Source organism: Vidua macroura, chromosome 31 (assembly GCF_024509145.1).
Source record: "Vidua macroura isolate BioBank_ID:100142 chromosome 31, ASM2450914v1, whole genome shotgun sequence".
Classification (NCBI taxonomy): Eukaryota; Metazoa; Chordata; class Aves; order Passeriformes; family Viduidae; genus Vidua; species Vidua macroura.
Genome location: NC_071601.1, coordinates 2,080,287 through 2,104,949, shown reverse-complemented (window position 1 = coordinate 2,104,949; position 24,663 = coordinate 2,080,287). Strand labels below are relative to the sequence as shown.

At 46.5% G+C, this 24,663-nt stretch overlaps 1 protein-coding gene across 1 annotated transcript in view; it reads right to left on the bottom strand.

Moving 5' to 3' along the window:
* The window catches only part of ELP3 (elongator acetyltransferase complex subunit 3), an 87,294-nt gene that overhangs the window by 16,520 nt on the left and 46,111 nt on the right, over window positions 1-24,663 (bottom strand). The window contains exons 10-13 of the mRNA XM_054001635.1: window positions 12,728-12,921; window positions 8,020-8,110; window positions 4,970-5,035; window positions 637-864 (exon numbers count right to left, since the gene is read on the bottom strand). Of these exons, the coding sequence (XP_053857610.1) occupies window positions 637-864; window positions 4,970-5,035; window positions 8,020-8,110; window positions 12,728-12,921 (579 nt within the window). The remainder of the gene's footprint in view (window positions 1-636; window positions 865-4,969; window positions 5,036-8,019; window positions 8,111-12,727; window positions 12,922-24,663) is intronic.

Sequence of the window (24,663 nt, the reverse complement as noted above, 5' to 3'; positions counted from 1 at the left end):
GGTGTCATAATTCCAGACTGGTTTGGGAAGGGACCTTAAACCCCATCCCATTCCAACCCCGACACTTCCCACGATCCCAGGGTGCTCCAACCTTTCCTGGGACACTCCCGGGGATCCAGGGGCAGCCACGGATTCCTGGGAATTCTGATCCAGCAGGAAGAACCCATCCCACAAAAGTCCCTTTGGAAGAAACCTGGGCAGCACCGAACCCGACCTCCCCTTCCCAAAGGGAATTGCTGTGGATTCCAGGAAATTCCAGTGGAATTCCCCCACTGAGCAGGAATTAATTAACAAAGGAAATCCAAAGGCTCCTGAGGGCTGGGAATGAAGCAGCTCCGGGAGCATCCAGAAAGGAATTTTTAAAAATTTTACTTTTTAAATCTCAGAACTCCTGAAATGGCTGGAACGTGATCCCATTGGAAAAAAAAAAAAAAAAAAAAAAAATAGGGAAGCAGCAGAATTCCAGCAAAAAGGAGCTCAAATCCCATCCTGGCTCTATCCCAACTCAGAGCAAATGAGCGGAATTCAATAAAACTCCCATTTTTTTTTGGGGGGGGGTGGTGGGAAAAGAGATGGAACGAGGATGGAAACGAGGAGGCGGGAGCAGAGGGAAATCTGGGAATGCTGGGGGAGTACCTGGTGCTGGAATTTGGAGGGATCCCGGCTGCTGACGGGCACCACGCTGCCGTAGACGTGCAATTCCCGGACGATGGAGACGCCGCCCTTGAGCTCGGGGCGGAAGGACTCCGGGGAGCATTTCCGCAGGCGCAGGAGCCCCACCAGGATGTCCTGCTCGGGATCCTCGTAGGACAGGAAGGTCTCCCAGCCCCCGTTGGCCACGTAATCCCGACGGATCAGCTCCACCTGGTCCGGGAGCGGGATGGACGAGGAGGGAAAAGAGGGATAAAAGGAAAATGTGAGAGCGAAGCCGATTCTGTGGATCCAAAAATATGAGCAGACAGGAAGGGATTCCCTAAAGCCAGCTTGATTCCAGGAGGGAGTTCGGAATTGGCCACGTAATCCCAACAGATCAGCTCCACCTGATCTGGGAGCGGGATGGACGAGGAGGAAAAGGACGGATAAACGGAAAATGTGATAGCGAAGCCGATTCCGTGGATGCACAAATATGGCTCAGAGCAGACAGGAAGGGATTCCCTAGAGCCAGTTTGATTCCAGGTGGGAATTTGGAATTGAACACATAATCCCGACGGATCAGCTCCACCTGGTCCGGGAGCGGGATGGACAAGGAGGAAAAAGGAAAATATGAGAGCGAAACAGATTCCGTGGATCCACAAATATGGCTCAGAGCAAACAGGAAGGGATTGCCCAAAGCCAGTTTGATTCCAGGTGGGAATTTGGAATTGGCCGAGGAGTCCCGATGGATCAGCTCCACCTGGTCCGGGAGCGGGATGGATGAGGAGGAAAAGGAGGGAAAAAAGGAAAATGTGACAGCGAAGCCGATTCCGTGGATCCACAAATATGAGCAGACAGGAAGGGATTCCCTAAAGCCACTTTGATTCCAGGTGGGAATTTAGAATTGGCCAAGGAATCCCGACGGATCAGCTCCACGGATCCAGGAGCGGGATGAACGAGGAGGAAAAGGAGGGAAAACAGGAAAATGTGTGGGGAGACCGAAGCCGATCCCATGGATTCATTAATATTCTTCCCAGCAAACAGGAAGAGCTTCCCTAAAGCAAATTTAATTCCAGATGGGAATGCCACTGCTGGGATCCCCCATGGTGACCTCTGGCACAGAATCCTGGAATGGTCTGGGTGGAAAGGGACCTTCAATCCCATCCCATTCCCAGGACACCTTCTGTCATTCCAGGGTGATCCAGGGATTCTCTGGGAATTCCCTCCATTCCCAGCTCTCCCAGCCTGGCATTGGATCCATCCCCATCTCAACTCTTCTGTGGAAAGGAATTTTGGGATCCAGGGGCTTCCCTGGGAACTGGGGACTCCCGGAAGGGTCTTCCCTTCCCTCTGCCATCCCCGAATTCCATAAAAATCCCTCGGGATGGATTCTGAATGTCCTCAATCCTGGAATCTCAGAATGGTTTGGGATGGGATCCCTGGACCTTCAATCCCATCCCATTCCCACCCCGACACCTTCCCTGATCCCAGGTTGCTCCAAGCCCCGTCCGGGCTGTCCCTGAACACTCCAGGGACAATTCCCTGTCCCCGATCCCTCCCTGGCCAGAGCTGTTCCCCTTTTCCCTGTGAAATCCCATTAAATGTGAGGCAGCTCCTTGAAACCTTTAACCCAGACCAGCTCCAAAATGTGCTTTGTTCCCCGTTATCCCCACGGAATCCCTCTGTTTTCCAGGAATCGGGATCAGGCTCCTCACGGATCACCCCCGGGTCCCATTCCAGTCCCCAGTGCCACTCCCGGAATCACCGCTCAATCCCAGACTGGGTTGGGCGGGAGGAGATCCCAAATCCCACCCCGTTCCACCAGGGACGCCTGCCACTATCCCAGACTGCTCCAAACCCATCCACGCTGAACCTGGACACTTCAGGGACAATTCCCCGTCCCTAAACCATCCCTTTTCCCTGTGAAATCCCGTTAAATGTCTGGAACTTTTCTGGACCCGAACCAGCCCCCAAAACGTGCTTGATTTATTCCTCGTTATCCCCACGGAATCCCTCTGTTTTCCAGGAATCGGGATCTGACCCTGGTCGGATCCGTCCCTCCGACGTCTCCTCGCAGCAGGAATTTCATTTTGGAGCCTTCCCAACCCCTCCCTCCGCTCCCGACGGAAAAGGCAGCTCCATAAAAACCCAGACACGGAAAATCCGCCCCAAATCGGCTCCCAAAATTCAGGATTTTGTCACGGAACCCCGCCCCGGACAGGAAGGCGCGGCGCCGTTAATTAGAGGCGGCGATTAATTAAGCTGAGCCGTGCCAGGATCCCGTCACGGGGATGATGCTGTTCGTTTACAAAGCCCCCACAAATATCCATGGAAAAACGCTCCCGGTTTGTTTTCCCGGGATTCCCGCTCCTGCCTGGCACTCACTCGCCCGCGGGAGCCGAACAAAGGGAATTTTCCGCTTGGAAAAGCCCGGGATGAGCGGGATGAGGTCTGCTGTGGGCTCCCCCTCCCCAGATTTACAATCTCAATCGGATCAGGAAGAGATTCCCGGTGGATTCCCCATTCCCGGGAGTCTGGGCAGCCTCGGTTCCCGCGGGAATCTGGGAAGAACGGGGCGATTTTTTTGGGATTTTTGTGCATTCCTATACAAATTCACTCCTCATGGAGGAGGAAAGGAGAATAAAATTCCCTGGAATCTCTGACTGGAGAAATCCTCCAGCTGCTGAACTCGGCGGAGATTCTCCAAACTCTGGCACCAACTCCCTGAAGCCTGAGGAATCGGCGGAATTCCGAAGCGGGAATGAAGAGCAACTTCAGGAATTTGTGTCTCGGTTTGGGAATTGGGATCGGGAGAGGGGTTTGGAAGCGGCTCCCTGATCCAGCTTTTTCCCAGCACCCCAACAATCCCTGCTGGAATGAAACTCATTGGAATTAAAAGGGCAAAATCCAGAATCGCTTTGGTGCTTCCTGAACGTCAGCAAAGGAACAGGAAGAGGGAATTCCCGGGATATGGAAATTCCCAGGATATGGAAATTTCTGAGATATGGAAATTCCCAGGACATGGAAATTCCTGGGATATGGAAATTCCCAGGATATGGAAATTTCTGGGATATGGAAATTCCCGGGATATGGAAATTTCCAGGATGTGGAAATTTCCAGGATGTGGAAATTCCCAGGACATGGAAATTTCCAGGATATGGGAATTCCCAGGATATGGAAATTCCCAGGATATGGAAATTTCTAGGATGTGGAAATTCCCAGGATATGGGTATTCCCAGGACACGGAAAATCCCAGGACATGGAAATTCCCAGGATATGGAAATTTCTGGGATATGGAAATTTCCAGGATGTGGAAATTCCCAGGACATGGATATTCCTGGGATATGGAAATTCCCAGGTTCGTCCCTTCCAGCCCAAAGCATTCCAGGACTCTGGAATTTCCTGAAGGCGATGCCTCAATCCAGCAGTGCACATTTTCCTTTCCCTCCCGTGAGCCAAACCATTTTTTTTATGGATTATTTTGGGATTCTGGGGATGGAAATCACCCCGTGTGTGCTAAATGAAAATGAAATGCACATTCAGATATCTTTATTTATTTAAATATAAGATATTATGTATATTATATATATACATAATATAATTATATATATAATATCTATTTCTCTATATATTATTATATAAAATATATTAATTATTATCTATCAATATCTATATATTTTAATGTATTTTATATATGACATATTTTATATATTATATATAAGTATATAATATATACACATTATATATTTTTATATAATATGTATATAATATATAATATATATTATATATAACATATAACATATAATATATAATATATATTATATATTATATATTATATATTATATATAATACATAATATATAATATATTATATATAATACATAATATATAATATATGTTATATATTATATTATATATATATAAATAGGTACAATAAATACATTAAAATGTATACAATATATAAATATAGAACATATACTTTATAGATATTTTTATATATTAATACATATATATGCATATATTCATTTATATTTATATATGCATTTTAATACACATTTTCCCCCACACAAATACGTATTTAAATAGACCCCGTTTGCCTAAAAAACGTGGAAACTCACCCAAAAAAGCTCGGAATTCACCGTTCTTATTCCCAACGGACACAGGGCGCTGCTGGATTTCCCAAATCCCGATTTTAACGGGGGGGGGGGAAAAAGGGCAGGTTGGGAATTTTATGGAAGTGCAAACACCCCGCCCCCACGGCCGTGGTTGGTTTATTGAACTCTGATCCGTGGATTTCCTCGGGAATTGGGGAAAAAAAAAAAAAAGGGAATTTTTACCTGGTAGGGCCTCACTTTGTGGTGGATTTCCTGAATTCCGACCTCCCTCGTCCTCACGTCGCGGCACTGGGGGAAAAAAGGGGACGGGAGGGGAGGGAAGGGAAGCTCTGAGCACGGAAAATTCCAGAAAATTCCGGGTTCCAAACCCCGAGGAGGAGCTGCAGGGGGCGGGAATCGCTCGTGGGGCCGCCCCCGATCCGCCTCGGGGAATGGTGAAGGGAAAACTGGGAAAAGTCAAGGCCTGAGGGAAAATTCCCAACCTGCAGGGCCTGGAGGGAAAGGAAACATCCCGGGAAAAATAACTCTGGGAAGCGGGAAACATCGGGAACACCTGGATCCTTGAACAAAGGGTTTGGGATTTCACCAGCCTGCGACTTCGTTTTCAAGGAAAACCGGGAATCCCAAATATCCCCTTCCAGAAATCCCAAATATCCCATTCCAGGAACACCTCCCACCATCCCAGGCTGCTCCAACCTTTCCTTGGACACTCCCAGGGATTCTCTAGGAATTCCAGCCCAGCCGGGAATTCCTTCCCAAATTCCTCCCAAATTTGAAGGTTTTTTTTGGGGATTTTTGAGGAACTTTTTTGGGATTTGACGTTTTCTGTGGGATTTGGGGATTTTTATTTTTTGGGGATTTGGGGTTCTTTTTCTGGGATTTGGGGTTTTTTTGGGGGGGATAATTGGGATACTTCAGGAATTCCTTCCCAAATTCCTCCCCATTTTCCCAGGGAATTCCTTCCATTCCCAGCTCTCCCAGCCTGGCATTGGATCCATCCCCATCCCAGCTCCTCTCCGGGAAAGGAATTTTGGGATCCAGGGGCTTCACTGGGAATCTGGGACTCCAGGAAGGGTCTCCCTTCCTTTTTCCCCCAAATTCTATAAAAATCCCTCGGGACAGATCCTGAGTGTCCTGGAATCCCAGAATGGTTTGGGATGGGATCCCTGGAGCTTCAATCCCATCCCATTCCAACCCCACCATCCCAGGCTGCTCCAACCTTTCCTTGGACACTCCCAGGGATTCTCTGGGAATTCCAGCCCAGCTGGGAATTCCTTCCCAAATTTGAAGGTTTTTTTGGGGATTTTTGAGGAACTTTTTTGGGGATTTGACGTTTTCTGTGGGATTTGGGGATTTTTATTTTTTGGGGATTTGGGGTTCTTTTTCTGGGATTTGGGTTTTTTTTGGGGGGGATAATTGGGATACCTCAGGAATTCCTTCCCAAATCCCTCCCCATTTTCCCAGAAAATTCCCTCCATTCCTGGCTCTCCCAGCCTGCCCTTGGATCCATCCCCATCCCAACTCCTCTCCGGGAAGGAATTTCAGGAATTCCTTGGGAATCTGGGACTCCAGGAAGGGTCTCCCTTCCCTTTTCCATCCCCAAATCTCATAAAAAATCCCTCGGGACGGATCCTGAGTGTCCGGGAATTCTTTGGGATGGGATTCAGATGTGAGCGTTTCTCTCCAGCTCTTCCCTCAGGTAAATGTGTGGGAAAGAGAAAGGCAGGAGAATTTTAAAAGGAATTTTCTCCCCCTTTTCCCTCTGATTTCAGGGCTCCAATTCTGCTCCAAAGAATGGAAAAAAATGGGGAAAGTGGGGAAAAATGGTAAAAAACGGGGGGAAAATGGGGAAAAATGGGAAAAAATGGGGGGGAAATGGGAAAAAATGAGGAAAACAATGGGGAAAAAAGGGAAAAAATCGGAAAAAGTGGGAAAAAGGGATTTCACCTCCCCTTTTCCAGGTGTACTCAGGAGAAGGGTGGAAGAGGGAAACTGAAATTCACCCAGACAAAAGCAGCTTTTCAGTGAGGTGGTTTTCACTCGGCAATTTGGGGTTTTGGGGTTTTTTTAAAGCCTTTTAAGCCAAATCTGGTTCTTTTGGGTTTTTTTAAGCCAAATCTGCTTCTTTTGGGGTTTTTTTTAAAGCCAAATCTGGTTATTTTGGTGGTTTTTTAAGGCAAATTTGGTTCTTTTTTGTTTTTTTTAAAAGCTAAATCTGGTTCTTTTGTGGTTTTTTAGGCCAAATCTGGTTCTTTTGGGTTTTTTTAAAAGCCAAGTCTGGTTCTTTTGGGATTTTTTTAGGCCAAATCTGCTTCTTCTTTTTTTTTTTTTTCTTTTAATCCAAATCTGCTTCTTTTGGGGTTTTTTTCCAAGCCAAATCTGGTTCTTTTGGGTTTTTTTTAAGCCAAATCTGCTTCTTTTGGGGTTTTTTAAAAGCCAAATCTGGTTCTTTTGGTATTTTTTTTAAGCGAATTCTGGTTCTTTTGTTTGTTTTATTTTTTTAAGCCAAATTTGCTTTTTTATTTTGGTTTTTTTAAAAGCCAAATCTGCTTCATTTGTTTTTTTTTTTTTAAGCCAAATCTCGTTCTTTTGGGTTTTTTTAAGCCAAATCTGGTTCTTTTGGGGTTTTTTTTAAGCCAAATTTGCTTTTTTTTTGGGGTTTTTTAAAAGCCAAATCTGCTTCATTTGGGGTTTTTTAAAAGCCAAATCTGGTTCTTTTGGGGGTTTTTTTAAGCCAAATTTGCTTTTTTTTGGGTTTTTTAAAAGCCAAATCTGCTTCTTTGGGTTTTTTAAAAGCCAAATCTGCTTCTTTTGGGTTTTTTAAAAGCCAAATCTGGTTCTTTTGGGATTTTTTTTAGCCAAATCTGGTTCTTTTGGTTTGGTTTTTTTTTTTAAGCCAAATTTGCTTTTTTTGGGTTTTTAAAAAGCCAAATCTGCTTCATTTAGGTTTTTTTTTTAAGCCAAATATGGTTCTTCTGGGGTTTTTTAAGCCAAATCTGGTTCTTTTGGGGTTTTTTTTTAAGCCAAATCTGGTTCTTTTGGGGTTTTTTTAAGCCAAATCTGCTTCTTTTGGGGTTTCATCTCCCGATTTGGGTGGAGCCATCAGCTCTCCCTCACCACAACCAGCGAGGATTTTTCTTCATTATTTGTTACTTTTAAAAATAACCATTAAGTATTTTACTATATTTTATTTAAATAAATAGAAATTGTTTATAAGCTATTTTATAACATATTTTAAATTATTATTAGTTTATTTATTTTTTTATATTTACCTGTGTCCCAAGGTCCTTCATCCTGGCCAGGGCGAGCTCCCTCAGGTTCCCGTGCTCCACCCCGGAGCTGACCAGAGGCATCGGGATATCCCTGCAAAAAAAAAAAAAAAACCAGGAAAATCCAAATTTTTAAACAGCTGAATTAGCAGGGAATTCACCAAAAAACATCATTAGGCCAAAATCCCGAATTGCTGAATCCCGAATTCGCTGAATTCCTTTGGTTTGAAGGCTTTGGTTGAATTAGAAATAAAATAAACAAATAAAAGCAGGAGGAAAATGAAGGGGAAAGTGAAAATGAGAAATTAAGAACAATGAAAAGAAGAAGTCACAGATTTGATTTGGAGTAAAAAAAACCTGAATATAAATCTTTAGAAATCCTAAAAAATGGGGTTTTTCTCTCAGTTCTTCACTTGGGAATCCGGGAGAGGAAAAAAAAGGGATCATCCAGCTGTTCTTCATCATCTGCTGCTGGAGATCAGGAATTGGGAAATTTGGGGAAAATCCATCAGAATTACAACTTTTTCATAGTGGGATTCTGGGATTTCCCTTAAAAAGTGGGAGAGTTGTGAGCAGCAAAGTCCTGCTGGGAGTTCCAGGGGATTCCCATGGGAATGGGAATCCCAGCCTGAGGACAGCAGGAACCTGAAGATCTCCAAGGGAATTTGGGAGCAAATTTGGCCTCTCAAGTGGCTTCCAAAGGATGAGGAAATTGGGATCCTTCTTTTCAGGGAAAGGAGGATTTCCAAGGTTGATCCCGATGCAGAAATCCTCCTTTCCCTAAAAAAGAAGGATCCCAATGTTGGCTCATCCCAGCCCACTGACAAAATTCCACCTGTTCATCCAAAATCCCTCAGATTTCCCAGGAAATCAGGGACAGGGAATTCAGCTCTGCACCAGGCTGCTCCCAAACATTCCTGGGGGAGTTTTCCTTCCTTTTCCTCAGCTGAATATCCCAAAAATCCCACCCGGAGCGGGGGATGCTCAGGGAATTTGGGGCCGTAATTGATTAATTAATTGATTAGCTGATCAATCCCTGCTGGTTTGCCATCCCCCTCCACCCTGCAGAGCTCTGTGGAATGAATTCCTGCTGGATTTTCCTTCCCACTCATGGACAGTTCCTGGGTTTGGCAGGAACTGGGTGAAAAAATAAAGGAATTAAAGGGTCCTAAACCTGGGAAAGGGAAAAAAAAAAAATCTTTTCTTTTACTTTATAGAACAAAATTAAAGGGCTGGAAAGGACCTTAAATCCCACCCCGACCCCATTCCACATTCCCAGGCTGCTCCAAGCCCCATCCGACCTCTGCTGGGACAGTTCCAGGGACAGGGATTCCCAAAATCCCACCCATCCCATTCCCTGTGTCCTGCCCCTCCAAGCTTTCCCTGGGAAAAGGAAAAAAGGATTTGTTTGTTTTTTTTTTTTTTTCCCCTATAAATCCACAGGATCTGGGGATGATTCCTCGTGTCCTGCCCAGAACTCCAAGGAAAATTCCTTAACCAGAGAGAGCCTCTATCCAGGGATTTCTCTGAGTAAATAAAGACCCTGCAGAGGCTACAAAATTCCCTCCAAAAAGCTGCAATTTGGGGAAAAAACGAGCGCTTCGCGTGGTGACTGGAGGACACTCGGCTCCACAAGGATAATCCAGGGAATAACCACTATGGAACAGCTCCAGAAACGCCAGGCCGGCAGGATTTTCCCTTCAGGAACACAGATAAAATAATCCTGACGCGCTCCTGATCTGGGTTTTTAGCTAAAATCCAGGGAATTGTAACCAAAATCCCACAAATAAAAGGTGGATTACAACCCAGAGCCGCTCATCCGCCTGCTGGGGGGCCAAGGAAATGAAAACTGGATGGGGGAAAAGCAGGGAAAAAAAGCAAGGAATGGGTTTTCCATGCCCACTTGGGATCGCCAGGAGCACCCAGACCAACTCCAACCACCGGGACTCGTTAAAATCCAAATAAATTCGGGATACGGGGGGATAAATGCTGACCTCGCTACAGTTAAGGAGCAATTTGCCAGGAGATTATTTAATTCTCCTGTTTCCCCAGCATTTGCATTCCTTGGGTTTTCTTGTGGAGCAGCTGATTGGAACTTCCAGGGGAATTCTGCATCTGGCTCTCAGCTCAGCCCCATTCCCAGGAAAAGATTTTATCTCCTCGTTTTTCCACCTCCCCATCATCAGAGCGAGAGGGAAATCCATAAAAACCACCGAAATCCAAGGAAAAATAAAACCCCTGGAGGTGGGTGATGCCCCTCCCGTCGTTTTCCACCTCCGCAGCGCCATGGGGATGATGAGGATCCCAAATATTCGGGATAAATGTGGGATTCAGGATCAGCCTGAGAGATGCCTTCTCCTCCAAGCACTCGTTAGCAGCAGCTCATTAAAAACAAACAAACAAAAAAAAAAATTCACGGAATCGTGGAATTATTAAGGTTGGAAAAGACCTCAAAGATCATCAAAACGGGCATCCACAGGATTTTAAACAACTTCCACCTTTCCCACACCATTCCACCGGATTTCCCGGAGCAGGGAGATTTTTTGGTGGTGTTTTATCAGTGGGGCCTCCCCCGCTCAATACAAAACTGATTTTTCTGGGCTTGGGAGGGACACAAACACGGAGAGCTCCAGGATTTTCCTCAAAATCCGGTGCCAGGGAAACAAGGATCACCAAGAGCCGCTCTCAGAGCCCGGCATCGTGGAGCCCTGGAATGGTTTGGGTGGGAAGGGACCTTAAATCCCATCCCAGGGTGCTCCAAACCCCATCCAAGCTTTCCCTGGACACTTCCAGGGATGGAGCAGCCTCAGTTTCCCCGGGAATTCCAGCCCAGCCCCTCCCCACTCCCCTCAGGGAGGAATTCCTTCCCAATATTTAATCCCAGTTTTTGATCTAAACCTGCTCTCAGTTCAAAGCCGCTCCCCAAATCCGTGCTGGGAGCAGCCCATGGATGATTTAGGATGGGATATTGGGGATATCTGTGATTCCATGATTTGGGAATCTTGGTTTTGTCCTTTCTTCTGCTCCTAAATCCTACACCGTCACCAAAAGCGATTTAGAGCTGAGTAAGAATTCCAGGACTTTGCCCTGGAGGGGTAAAAATCCGAGATTTCCACGAAGAAGTTCCAGGCAGCAGGAAAATGGGAATATCACTGGATGGAGGCAAAGCAGCACCAGCAAAGCCTTTTCCAGGCCTGAATTCCTTCGGGAAAGACCTGCTGGGCTGGGAATTCCTGCCACCCTGAAGAATAAAATCTAAAATCCTGCTGGATTTGGATCCTGATGGTGCCGTGAAAAAAAAATGGGACGTTGTAAAGACAGTGGGAAAGCTGCTCTGGAACCCCAGCCCTGACCAAAAATTCCCAAATTTCCTGCCCCATCCCATGCAAGGCTGCTCCTCGTTTCTTTCATCCTATTATCCATCACTGGATCTATCCAATTAACTAACTATCCATCACGGGATCCACCCAATTAATTATCCATCAGAGCAGCCATCCAATTAATTATCTATCATGGGATCCACCCATTATCCATCATGGATCCATCCAATTAATTATGCATCCTGGGATCCATCCAATTATCCATCATGGATCCATCCAATTAATTATGCATCACGGGATCCATCCAATTATCCATCATGGATCCATCCAATTAATTATCCATCAGAGCAGCCATCCAATTAATTATCTATCATGGGATCCACCCATTATCCATCATGGATCCATCCAATTAATTATGCATCATGGGATCCATCCAATTATGCATCATGGGATCCATCCAATTAATTATCCATCCTGGGATCCATCCAATTATCCATCACGGGATCCATCCAATTAATTATGCATCATGGGATCCACCCATTATCCATCATGGGATCCACCCAATTATCCATCACGGGATCTATCCAATTAATTACCCATCACAGGATCCATCCAATTAATTATCCATCATGGGATCCATCCAATTAATTATCCATCCTGGGATCCATCCAATTATCCATCACAGGATGTATCAAATTAATTACCCATCACAGGATCCACCCATTATCCATCATGGGATCCATCCAATTAATTATCCATCATGGGATCTATCCCATTATCCATCATGGGATCCACCCAATTATCCATCACAGGATCCATCATGGCATCCATCCAATTAATTATCCATCCTGGGATCCATCCAATTATCCACCACAGATCCCTCCCATTAATTATCACAGGATCCACCCATTATCCATCACGGGATCCATCCCATTATCCACCATGAAATCTATCCAATTAATTATCCATCATGGGATCCATCCCATTATCCATCAAGGAATCCATCCCATTATCCATCCTGGGATCCACCCAATTATCCACCACAGGATCCATCCCATTAATTACCCATCACAGGATCCACCCAATTAACTATCGATCACAGGATCCATCCCATTAATTACCCACCCATTATCCCTAAGGATCCTCCCAGCCCTGGGAGCTGTCCCCGGCCGGCGGCGGAAGCGGCGCCTCCGGAATTTTCCGTGCGTTTCCCAATTTCCCACCTCCCCATCCCGCTTGGCCTTTCCTGCCCACACAGAGAGGGGGCAGCTCTAAGATCTTTCCTTAATTAGCGATTAAGGCTGGGAGATAACGAAAGGCCGAGTCAGACCGGGCTGTAATTAAAGAATGGTCCCAGGAGCAGCGAGGAGATGATTCCAGGCGGGAATTACCTCTGGACACGGTACACGCGCGTCCAGGGCGGCACCAGGGCCAGGATCCTGGCCACCAGATCCACCAGGGTGCTGGGGGGGTAACTCCGGTATCTCCCGGTTTTCCAGAGCTCGTAGAGCCCGGTGCCGCGGATCACCAGCGTGGGGTAGAGCTTCATCCCGTCGGGGCGGAATGCGGGGTTCTCAAAAAACTCCTGGAAAAAGAAACAAAAACAACAAAAAAAAAATTCAAATCAAAAAGAGCCAAAAGAAGGCAAAAAAAAAAGGGGCAAAGCAAATGTTTGCTGGGATTGGGAGCTTTGGCTGAACTCGTTTCCAGAGGGGTTTTGCCGTTGTAAATATGGGAATTACTGAGAATTCCTGGCTTAGGGTGAGCTGTGAGTATTTTTGGGTTTGTGGCGTTTTTGGAAATGAAAAGTCTGTCCTAGATTTGAAGAGGAGGCCACACAACACCAGAACGAGTCAAGTCTGTGCTTTCCTTGTATTTTCCAGCGTGAATTCCATGGACATTGCACCATTTATTGTCCCAGACTCCGGAATTAGAACAATAGGGATGAGCGTGCCGATCTTCCCTCTCGGCACGCCGCGTCCCAAGATTAATCAACGTGTCTGGGACACAGCATTGGAATAGCAATGGAGAAAAAACAGATTTGTTCTGTTTTTCTGTGCTATTCTCCACTCTGAGCGAGCCCAGAGAACGGCAGGATGAAGCGCAGCTCGGATTTCCCTGCCTGAATCCCACACGGAGCACCCAGGCTGGGTTTTTCCCAGATTAAATTTGGGGACTGACGATTAAAATTAAATCATTCCGACAAAGGAGAAGTGAAATCAGGAGCCAGGCAGGGCACCCTGAACCAAGCAAGGATTGAATGGATTTAAAGGAGAAGTGAAATCAGGAGCCAGGCAGGGCACCCAGGGCCAAGCAAGGATTGAATGGATTTAAAGGAAAAATGAAATCAGGAGCCAGGCAGGGCACCCTGAACCAAGCAAGGATTGAATGGATTTAAAGGAAAAATGAAATCAGGAGCCAGGCAGGGCACCCAGGGCCAAGCAAGGATTGAATGGATTTAAAGGAAAAGTGAAATCAGGAGCCAGGCAGGGCACCCTGAACCAAGCAAGGATTGAATGGATTTAAAGGAAAAGTGAAATCAGGAGCCAGGCAGGGCACCCAGGGCCAAGCAAGGATTAAATGGATTTAAAGGAAAAGTGAAACCAGGAGCCAGGCAGGGCACCCTGAACCAAGCAAGGATTAAATGGATTTAAAGGAGAAGTGAAATCAGGAGCCAGGCAGGGCACCCTGAACCAAGCAAGGATTGAATGGATTTAAGCGAGGACACGGCCTCGTTACACCAGATCTGATCCTGGGCTAGAGCCCGGATTTATTCCTGGTTGCTCACTTGACCCCTCTCCAGCGGGGCATTCCCGCAGGAACGGGAATTCCCAGTTGGATCAGGTGAGTCAGTGGCTGCCGTGGCCCCAGCAGCTGCTGCCCCAAGGCTCTGCTGGGACAAACTGTCACACATTGTCATGGAATCATGGAATGGTTTGGGTGGGAAGGGACCTCAAATCCCATCCCATTCCAACCCCAACACCTCCCGCTATCCCAGGCGGCTCCAACCTTTCCCTGGACACTCCCAGGGATTCTCTGGGAATTTCAGCCCAGCCAGGAATTCCTTCCCAAATTCCTCCCCTTTCCAAGGAATTCCCTCCATTCCCAGCTCTCCCAGCCTGGCATTGGATCCATCCCCATCCCAGCTCCTCTCTAGAAAGGAATTTTGGGATCAAGAGGCTTCACTGGGAATTTGGGACTCCAGGAAGGGTCTCCCTTCTTTTTTCCCTCCCTGAATTCCATCCAAATGCCTCGGGATGGATCCTGAGTGTTCTGGATCCCAGAATCCCGGGATGGTTTGGGATGGAATCCATAGATTTTCAATCCCATCCCATTCCAACTCTGACGCCTTCCCTGATCCCAGGCTCCTCCAGTCTTTCCTGGGACACTCCCAGGGATCCAGAGATTCTCTGGGAATTCCAGCCCAGCCCCTCCGAGCCAGGAATTCCTTCCCAAGATCCCACCCCAATCTCCCCTTTCCCAGTGGGCAGCCATTCCCTGTGTCCTGTCCCTCCATCCCTTGTCCCAGGTGCCTCTCCAGCTCTCCTGGAGCCCCTTTAGCCTCGGGAAGGGGCTCCAAGATCTCCCTGGATCCTTCCATTCCCAGCTCTCCCAGCAGCTCTGTGGCTCCCCGCGCTTCCCAAACCCAAAGCCCCCAAAATGGATCAGCTCAGCTCCAAGGCACACCAGATCCAGCACCAGGATGGGAAGAAGGTCGGGGATTGCAATAATCCAGGTTTTTCCTGGCTGATTCCCTGCCCAAACCAGGGCTGGATCCTGGAGGAAGGACAATCAGTGGGATCAGAGTGGTTGGGGTGGGAAGGGATCTCAAAGCTCATCCCATTCCAACCCCAACACCTCCCACCATCCCAGGCTGCTCCGAGCCCTGTCCAGCCTGGCCTCGGACACTTCCAGGGATCCAGGGGCAGCTCCAAGGCTTCTGCTGGATTTATGGATCAATTCAATTCCTTCTGAGCGAGCCCTGGATGCAAAGAGAGGGAAAACCCAACTCCCAGAGGGCCAGGAAAACGATCCTGGCTGTCCTCAGCCAACCCCAAACGGGCAGAATTCCACGTTCTGTGGGCGGTCGATGGAAAACGCGGAGAAGGAGCGAGGGGACTTGAGCGGGCCGAGTGTCCTGGCACCGAGGCGGGGGAGGATGGAGGAGTTCAGGTGAGGATGGGGTCAATGAGCCACTCCAGGCAGGGCCTGGGTTGATATTCCCTGTCATCCCAAAGCAGGAATGATTCACCAGCATTCCCGTTTTCTCGAATTCTGTCCCTTCACCCCTCCGCACCGCTGACGTCCGAGCGCGAACACAGCTGATAATTCTGCTCCCCAGCGGCCTTCAAAAACCCACAGATTTCCCTGTTAATTCCTCAAAACTCTCCTGAGCTGATTCCCCAAGTAATTAATTTCAAACGAGATAAGGGAGCGGCGTCGCCGTTCTTCCCCAGCCCCTTTTCCCGACAGTCCCTGTAAATCCCAGTATTTAAAGGCTTAACCCTTCCCCATTCACAAACAGCTTTTGATTAAGTTTCTCCTGAAACAAAGGAAGCAGAAAATGCCAACACGTGCCAAGCTTTAGGAGGAATTGTAGCCTTTTCTTGTGTTTGTTTGTTTTGTTTTGTTTTTTTTTAATTAGACACCTTAAAAGGTGTCTCGGGCTGATAAAAACCCTCCCGAGCCGTTTCCTGCCAAGCCAAATTGAATTCCGAAAATATTTGTTCCAGAGGCCACCATCCATGGCAGCTCTGGAGGTTTTCCATCAGCTCCAGGCTGAGTCAGGGCTAATCCACGTCTGCTCCGGAGGGAGAGGTTAAAGATGACCCAGGGAGGACAGATCCCAAATTTCCGAATCCCAGAGGAGGGAGAATATTCCAAATGGAAGCGCCGCCGACTTCAAAGCTGCTAAATCAACCCTCCTTGAAGTTTTCTCGAGGCATTGAACAGGTTTTGGATAATTAAGATGGATGCTGAAGGAAAGTGTAAATTTGGGGGTGTGGCCAATGGGCAGGCCGTGAGAGATGATTGCAGCAATTTAATTAAAATAAAAATTTAAATTTAGAATTTAATTGAAGTAAAAAAAAGGTCAGCTCAGATCAGTTGAAACTCAAACCTGGGGGTTCATACGGACTCCTCCACACCTTAAAATATCATTTCCCTGTGACATTCCTCAATTTATGGGATATTAGAGAAAACCTCAGGATTTTTTCACAGTAAATAAGAACCGTGGAATTTCTTTTTTTCAACTCTCACCAAAAGCTTTCAGCGACATTGCAATTGTTGTCCAGGAAAACTGGGATTACAGGAAACCAAAAGTCAACCTCTGTCAGATCAGAATACAACCCCCACAATTGTGGAACAGTTTGATTTGGGAAAGGTCCTCTCATTCCAAGGAGGGAACAGCAGATGGAATCAGGAGGTGACACCTTGAATTTCAATATTTTCCCATTCCTGTGCTCTTGCAAAAACCTTTTCAATCAGAAAACCCCTGAGTGACCCATGGGAAAGGTCTGAGGATTTGGGACCCCCACGGCCCCGTCCCCAAATTCAGCATCAGCCAATATTCAAAGATTCCACCTGGAGGTTTTAATCGGATTTTCCTGACCACGCTCGGGCACGCACTGAACGAGAAACCTGCCTCAAAAAAAAAAAAAACAAAAAAACCCAAAAACCCAAAAAGCTGCAGCTCTCCAAAAGGAGAAAACCAAGGGGATTCCACTTGAACATTTCACAGCCCCAAGATTCACTCGCCACCTTTCATCTCCTCGCTCTCCAGGTGCCCAACTGCTGGAGGAGATACCGGTTAGGGGATAAAAGCAGCAATTTTTGAAAGCAATTTACGAAAACGCGCCGGGATTTGTTCACAGTAAAGGTCACCAAAAACCTATTTTTGAATGACCCAGCACGGCCATCGCCATCGGAGATGGACTGTGCCCCTCAACCTGATCCTTGAATCGGCTCCTCCGCCGCAGCCCCCGCCTGAAAAGAGATGATTAAATTCAAATTGTGAATAAGACGAGCATTATCTGAGCTCTCCATACTCCATCCCTTATCTCCATCAGCTGGATTATTTATAGCACTTGAAAGCTCCTGCCTTGAGTGACACTTCCAGCTCCGCGGGGAAGGAACAATCACTTAGCGCTTTAATTACGTGCATTAACAGCAGCTCGTGCCTCCAAAGCGCGGCTCCATTTTCCCTGCCCGATTTGCATTTCCCCGTCAATGCCGGGCTAATTAAAACCCTAACGATAGGATCTGCATTCAGCGGCGCAGACAATGGCCCAGTGACCGAGAAGCAGCAGATTCCAGGGTGCCTTTGCCGTGCCTTTGGAGCAGCCTGGGGACACCCAGGGCCCGGGGCAGCGCTCGGCACCTGCCAGGCTGGAAATGGCCATTTTAAAGTCACTCGGCTCCGGGATCTCTCAAGGATGCGACCTCGGACTCGGCGTTTTCAGAACAGAACGCAGAGGATTTATCTGGCGGGTTTATGTGAAGGTGGGAAGTTGGTTTTGTACCGTTTTATCCCGATTTGCATCCTCAAAGAGCAACGCTTCCTTGTCCGTTCCAATGTTTCTGCTAAAATTCCCTCCAGGAGTGCGACACAAGAGGGGAAAAAGCCTCGAGCTACACATGGGGAGCTTCAGGTTGGGATATTGGGAATAATTCCTGCTTGGAAAGGGCTGTCCAGCCCTGGGCAGCGGTGGAGTTCCCATCCTCGGAGGGATTTCAAATCCATGTGGATTTAGGGGCCCATGGATCCAGGATTTAAATCCATGTGGATTTGGGGGGATGTGGATCCGTGGTGGAGTCCCCAGCCCTGGAGGATTGAAAACCCACATGGATTTGAAAGAATGTGTGTGGAGTCCCCATCTTGAGAGGAATTTCAAATCCATGTGGATTTGTAGGGATGTGGACCTTGGTGGAGTCCCCATCCCTGGAGGGATTTCAATCCATGTGGATTTGTAGGGATGTGGACCTTGGTGGAGTCCCCATCCCTGGAGGGATTTCACATCCAGGTGGATTTGGGGGCACATGGATCTGGGATTTAAATCCATGTGGATTTGGGGGGATGTGGATCCGTGGTGGAATCCCCATCCCTGGAGGGATTTCAATCCATGGATCCATGGTGGCCTTGGCAGTGCTGGGAATGGTTGGATTCGAGGATCTCCAGGGTTTTCCCAACCTGAACAATCCCAAATCACTTCCTCTCAATGTCTGCACTCACGGCAAAACCTCCCATGGATGGGACCGAGGGGAGAAACTCCTAAAGATCCAAAAATTTCCATCTCCTGTGAACTATTCCGTGACCAAGGGAGGGGGGAGGACAATATTCCAGGGAATTCCTGCAGCTTTCCTGGCCATCCACAGCCACACAACAAAACCCTTTCAGTCCCTGGCACGGTCAAGCTGCGAAATTTCCCGTTACGGAAACCACCAAGCCAAGGCAGAAGTGACAGAAGAGGCTCAGTTCTCTGAGGGTCACCAGCACCTAAAACACCTCAGATTGTTCTGGAATTTCCCATATTTTGAAATATTTCAGGTAAGAAAAGCGGATTCCCTGCTGTGTGAAGGACCTGGGAGCTGCAAGAAGCTTCTCCCATCTCCTCCCTTCCCCAGCAGCCCCAAAACCCTCAAACCCACAGGCCAAAGGGAGCTTTTCCAAGCTCCAAGGTGAATCCTCACCAGCTCCGGCTCCAGCGGGAACATTTTCCGCATTAAACCCAGGAATCTCCCCACAGAGCAGGAAACTGCCAGGAGAGACGCTCCTGCCTCCCACCCCAGCCCTTCCATGGTTGGTTCCCCTCTGGAATATCGGGATCTAACACTGCTGGGGAGTTATTCTCTGTTGTAGTGTGTTTTGTTTAAAGTTCATGTCTGCCCCGTTTTCCTCCTTAATCGCCTCCTCTCCCGAGCTGCCAATCTTCCCAAGGTCCTCCCTAACCCCCTCCATTCCAAGTTGTCAGTCCTCTCTTTCCCCACCCCTTTCTCCAGAATGTTCCTTGTCAATCCTCCCTATCCCTACCCTTCCTTCCAGAGTGTTCCCGGTCTGTTTTGTTATACTCGACACCCTTTTTGTTACTTTGTGTTATTCCACTCCCCTATTGAAACTGAGATTTTTGGAGTTAAGTTAACAAAATGAATTAAGCATTTATAATTTAGCTTGTAGAGCTATGTATTGAATTTTAACCTTTTACTTAAGAAATCTCTGCCTGGTACAAAGGGCATAGAAAAATGCAAATTTCTGAAGCTTCTTGCATAAAGAACAACACCAGAGGAGGCAAAGAACCCAGATAAAGAAGCTCCTCTGTCTCCAAGCCTATCAAGACTAACAGACGTACTCAGATAAGCACCAAAGGACCAAAAGCGCACGCGCAGAGAGGAAAAGTTCAAAAGTTCAGCCATGAGGAAGACCACAATCTTCAGCCTCAGGACCACCGAGAGACCCCCGTGTGACCACCACAGCGAACCACGCGTGCCCAGAAGGGCGTGGACTTATTTAGCATGAGGACAGGCGGGGCCAGGGGTTGAATATGCATGGAAAAGTTGTGCAATGTATTGCGTATGGAACACCTTTGGGAATAAAGGTGTGGAAATAAAGGCTCGGGGCACAAGTTTAGGAGAGCTATCTCACTTGTGCCGGGCGCTGACATACAGACCCACTTCATAACTACCCCAGGCTGTGGAGTCTATTTATTTATCCCGCGTATCGCTTCACTATCTCTCCTGATTGGTTTGTAATAGTTTAGTCCCACCTTAACCACTCCCCAGCTTTACCCTCATTGGTTAATGTTCCTGCACCCCTCCTCTTGAGTTACTGTGTAAAACTTCTGTTCACCCCCCCCCCCCCCGAAGTCTTGTCTTGGGGCCCCATCTTGTCCATCCCATAAATACACTCTGGTGTACCCCAAGAGCCGTGTCCTCCTTATCTGTCCCTGCGCCGAACCTGCCGATGGCTGGGACTGCAGAACTCGCAGGGCGACGGTCGCACCCCTGCAATCGCCGCCCGCTGCGACAATTCTCTCCAAAGCCAGGAGATCCTGGCCTTGCCGGGACACAACCCGGGAGAGTTGGCGAGAAAATAATCAGGAGAGACACGGAGAACTTGGGAAAAGTCCTGGAGCAGGAGCAGGCTGACCTTGGAGGCCCAGACAGACCTGTCCAGATTGTGCTCGGCGCCGCGAGCAGCCCCATCTGCCCGGCGGTGCAGGTGCCTCCATCCATCCCGGAAAAACCCGGGAGAATTCCTCCATCAATCTGCTCTGAAGTTCCACCTTCGCTTTTCCCGAGCGCACGACTCCCGGTTTTTTTCCCCTTTCCGCGAGGCTCAGCACGGGAAATAAAGCATTTTTCACTGTCTCAAACATGCGATTTCTGCAGCCTGGATCCCTCAAAAGTCTCCCCTCACCAAAAAAAAAAAAAAACAAACAAAAAAACCCAAAAAAACACCACCACAGCAACTGCATCTGGGTTTTGATAAAAACAATCCCCATCTCATTCAGTCCCCTCAAATGCTCGCAGCAAAACCAGTCTGCTTTTTGAATTAAAAAATAAAAATACAAACCCACACAAAACCAACCACTAAGCCCTCAAAAACCTAATTTGGCCCTCGTGGTTTCTCCACTCGTAGCTGATGGTGATCTGCACTAAAACAGGTATTTTACTGAGTGATGCTGTCTTTGCCGAAATGCCTGGGAAATTTGCACTCTCTATCCCTTTATTCCTTTATTTTTGACTGCCTGTTCCCAGCCATATGTTCATTATTGACTTCAGCAGCAAGGGGCCTTGGTGAAAAAAAAAAAAAACCAACAAAAAATCTCAGAAAACAATTTGTGAATGGTAAAAAAAACAAAAAAAGTAAAAAAAAAAAAAAAAAAAGCCTGGCTTTTTCTGGTGTAAAAAGCTCCAGAACAGAGAGTGGCTGAATGAGCCTGAGCAACCCACGGGGCCTGGGGGCTGCAAAGTGCAGAAATCATCCCTGGTTCAGGTGGAAAAAGGGTCTGAATGCTCCTTTTCTCTGAGCAGGAGCTTTTTGTGAATGGGAGGCTGCTGGCAGGCAGTGATTGGCATTTTCCTAACTCTGATGGTTCGTGAGGAGGAAAAAAATTCCTGATTTTTAGGGACAAAGGCAGCAATCCCAGAGCAGAATCAAGGCAGCTTTTCCCACACAGCCACGGAGTTTTTCATGTCATGGAATGGTGGAATGTTTTGGCTGGGAAGGGATTTTAAAGATGATCCCATTCCAACCTCGCCCAGGTTGCTCCATCCTGGCCTTGGACACTCTCAGGGATCCAGGGGCAGCCACAGCTTCTCTGGGAATTCCTACCCCATCCCTGCCAGGGAAGAATTCCTCCTCAATATCCCACCCAAATTTCCCCTTTGAAGCCACTCCCCGGGTCCTCCAGCCCTTTCCCAAATTCCAGCTCTCCTGGAGTCCCTTGAGGCTCTGGAAGCAGCTCCAAGGATTCCCTGGATTTTTCCCTTCTCCAGGTGAACATTCCCAGTTCTCCCAGCCTGTTCTCCCCACAACATCCCAAATTTTTCTGCTTCTGTGCAACACAAAAAGATCTCTCTGCTACCAAAACCCCATCCTTGGTTTAAACTTGATTTGAACTCGACCCTAGACGTTTCTGAGCCCACAATTCTGCAGAAGTGGGCACAGACTGGGGCGTTCTGTGGGTGATTTACCCACAGAAATATGAGAGCAATTAGATGTGAAAAGAGTTTCCAGAAATAGCCTGGTCTTCACTACCACCATCCTCATTAACATAAAAATTACCCCAGCTTTGGTCATAGCTCACAGAACCATAATTGTCTCTGAACTGAGGCAGCTTTTGAGCAGGAATATTTCCTGAGATTCCAGGAGAAACCTGAGGAACTGCAGGACGGAGCATTAAACAACCTGTCACGGATGCGCCCACCAAAAAAAAAAAAAAAAAAAAAAAAAAAAGGGAAAAAGCCACATTTTCAGACATAAAACCACCTGCAAATCACAGCTTTTCAGTGAGATGTTTAGAAGGAGCTGAAAGGAAAATCGTTTACCCCACTAAACACATCGGAGCTATATTTAAAAACACAGGGAACTGTCTTCCCAGAGGAGCAAAAATCAATGCAGATCAGCACTTTAACTGCCTTTTATTACAGTTATTAAAAGCTCCTGATAGAGGTGCAATATTTTAGTTTCATTATGGATTTCATCTCCTTGAGAAAAAACAGAGCCCTCAGGAAAAGCGAGGCCTTATTTACAGCTGGGAATCTTTGAAGAATTGAGGTAACGTCACCCACTCCGTAAAAAGAAAGGACACTCAGATTATTTCACCTTCATTTTCCTCCTCATATTATTTCATCCTAATTTTCCCCTAAGATCGTTCCACTCTCATCTTCCCTATGATTATTTCCCCCTCAGATAATTTCACCCTCAGATCATTTCACCATAATTATTCCCTCAGATTCTTTCACTTTCAGATTATTTCACCCTCAGTTTCCCATCAAATCATCTCCCTCTCATTTTCTCCTCAGATCATTTCCCTCTCATTTTCCCTTCAGATCATTTCACCGTAATTATTCCCTCAGATTATCTGACCCTCATTTTCCTCCCAGATTATTTCACCCTCAGATCATTTCACTCTCATTTTCCTCTCAGATCTTCCCCCTCAGATTTTTCCCCCTCAGATTATTTAATCCTCATTTTCCCCTCCGATTATTTCACCCTCCAATTATTTCACCCTCATCTTCCCCTCAATTTATTTCACCTTCATTTTCCCCCTCAGATCATTTCCCTCATTTTCCTCTCACATCATTTCACCATAATTATTCCCTCAGATTATTTCATCCTCATTTTCCCCTCAAATCATTTCACTCTCGTTTCCCACCTCAGATTATTTAATCCTCATTTTCCCCCTCAGATCCTTTCACCATAATTATTCCCTCAGATTATTTAATCCTCATTTTACTCTCAGATTATTTCATCCTATTTTCTCCCCTCAGATCATTTCCCCCTCATTTTCCTCTCAATTTTTTCCCCCTCAGATTATTTAATCCTCATTTTCTCCTCAGATCATTTCCCCCTCATTTTCCTCTCAGATTATTTCATCCTATTTTTTCTACTCAGATTATTTCCCCCTCATTTTCCCTCAGATTATTTAATCCTCTTTTTCCCTCAGATCATTTCCCCCTCATTTTCCTCTCAGATTATTTCACTCTTTTTTTTTTCTCCTCAGATGATTTCCCCCTCATTTTCCCCCTCAGATTATTTAATCCTCATTTTCCCCTCACATAATTTCCCCCTCATTTTCCTCTCAAATTTTTCCCCCTCAGATTATTTAATCCTCATTTTCTCCTCAGATAATTTCCCCCTCGTTTTCCTCTCAGATTATTTCACTTTATTTTTTCTCCTCAGATCATTTCTTCCTCATTTTCCCCTCAGATTTTTTAATCCTCATTTTCCCCTCAGATCATTTCCCCCTCATTTTCCCCCTCAGATTATTTAATCCTCATTTTCCCCTCAGATCATTTCCTCCTCGTTTTCCTCTCAGATTATTTCACTCTATTTTTTCTCCCCAGATCATTTCCCCCTCGTTTTCCTCTCAGATTATTTCACTCTATTTTTTCTCCCCAGATCATTTCCCTCTCGTTTTCCTCTCAGATTATTTCACTCTATTTTTTCTCCCCAGATCATTTCCCCCTCGTTTTCCTCTCAGATTATTTCACTCTATTTTTTCTCCCCAGATCATTTCCCCCTCGTTTTCCTCTCAGATTATTTCACTCTATTTTTTTTCCCCAGATCATTTCCCCCTCGTTTTCCCCCTCCCGTTCAACACAAGGAGGTCTCTGCATCACTCGGATCCCAGATGCATCAGGCCTGGCACTAAAATTAGCTCATTTCTGGGAAATTGCTTATTTTGCAATTCCTCCATAAAAAAAAAAAATAAAAAATAAAAATCCCATCTTGACACATGACTAAGAGAAGGAATTTTCAGGCTGAACTCATTCAGTGATTGTGTTTTATTTAAAGAACACAGGAGCAGCTCTGCAGATGGGAATCAAAAAATCTCCTTAGCTAAATACTTGTCCCCATGAAATGGCCCTGCCTGCGTTTTTGCCCTCATAAGTTTATTTATTTTTTAATGTTATATTTGACTATTTATTTAAATATTTCAATATTTATTTATATTATAAATATGATTTATTTATGTGAGCCTTTAGATGGACGCACGGGATTTCCTCAAGGGGAAAAAAAGAACTTTTTCCATCTGATGGTTCTGGGCAGCACCCACCAGATTCCAGAGCCACAGCAGCTCCTGTGGCACTTCAAAATCCCAAT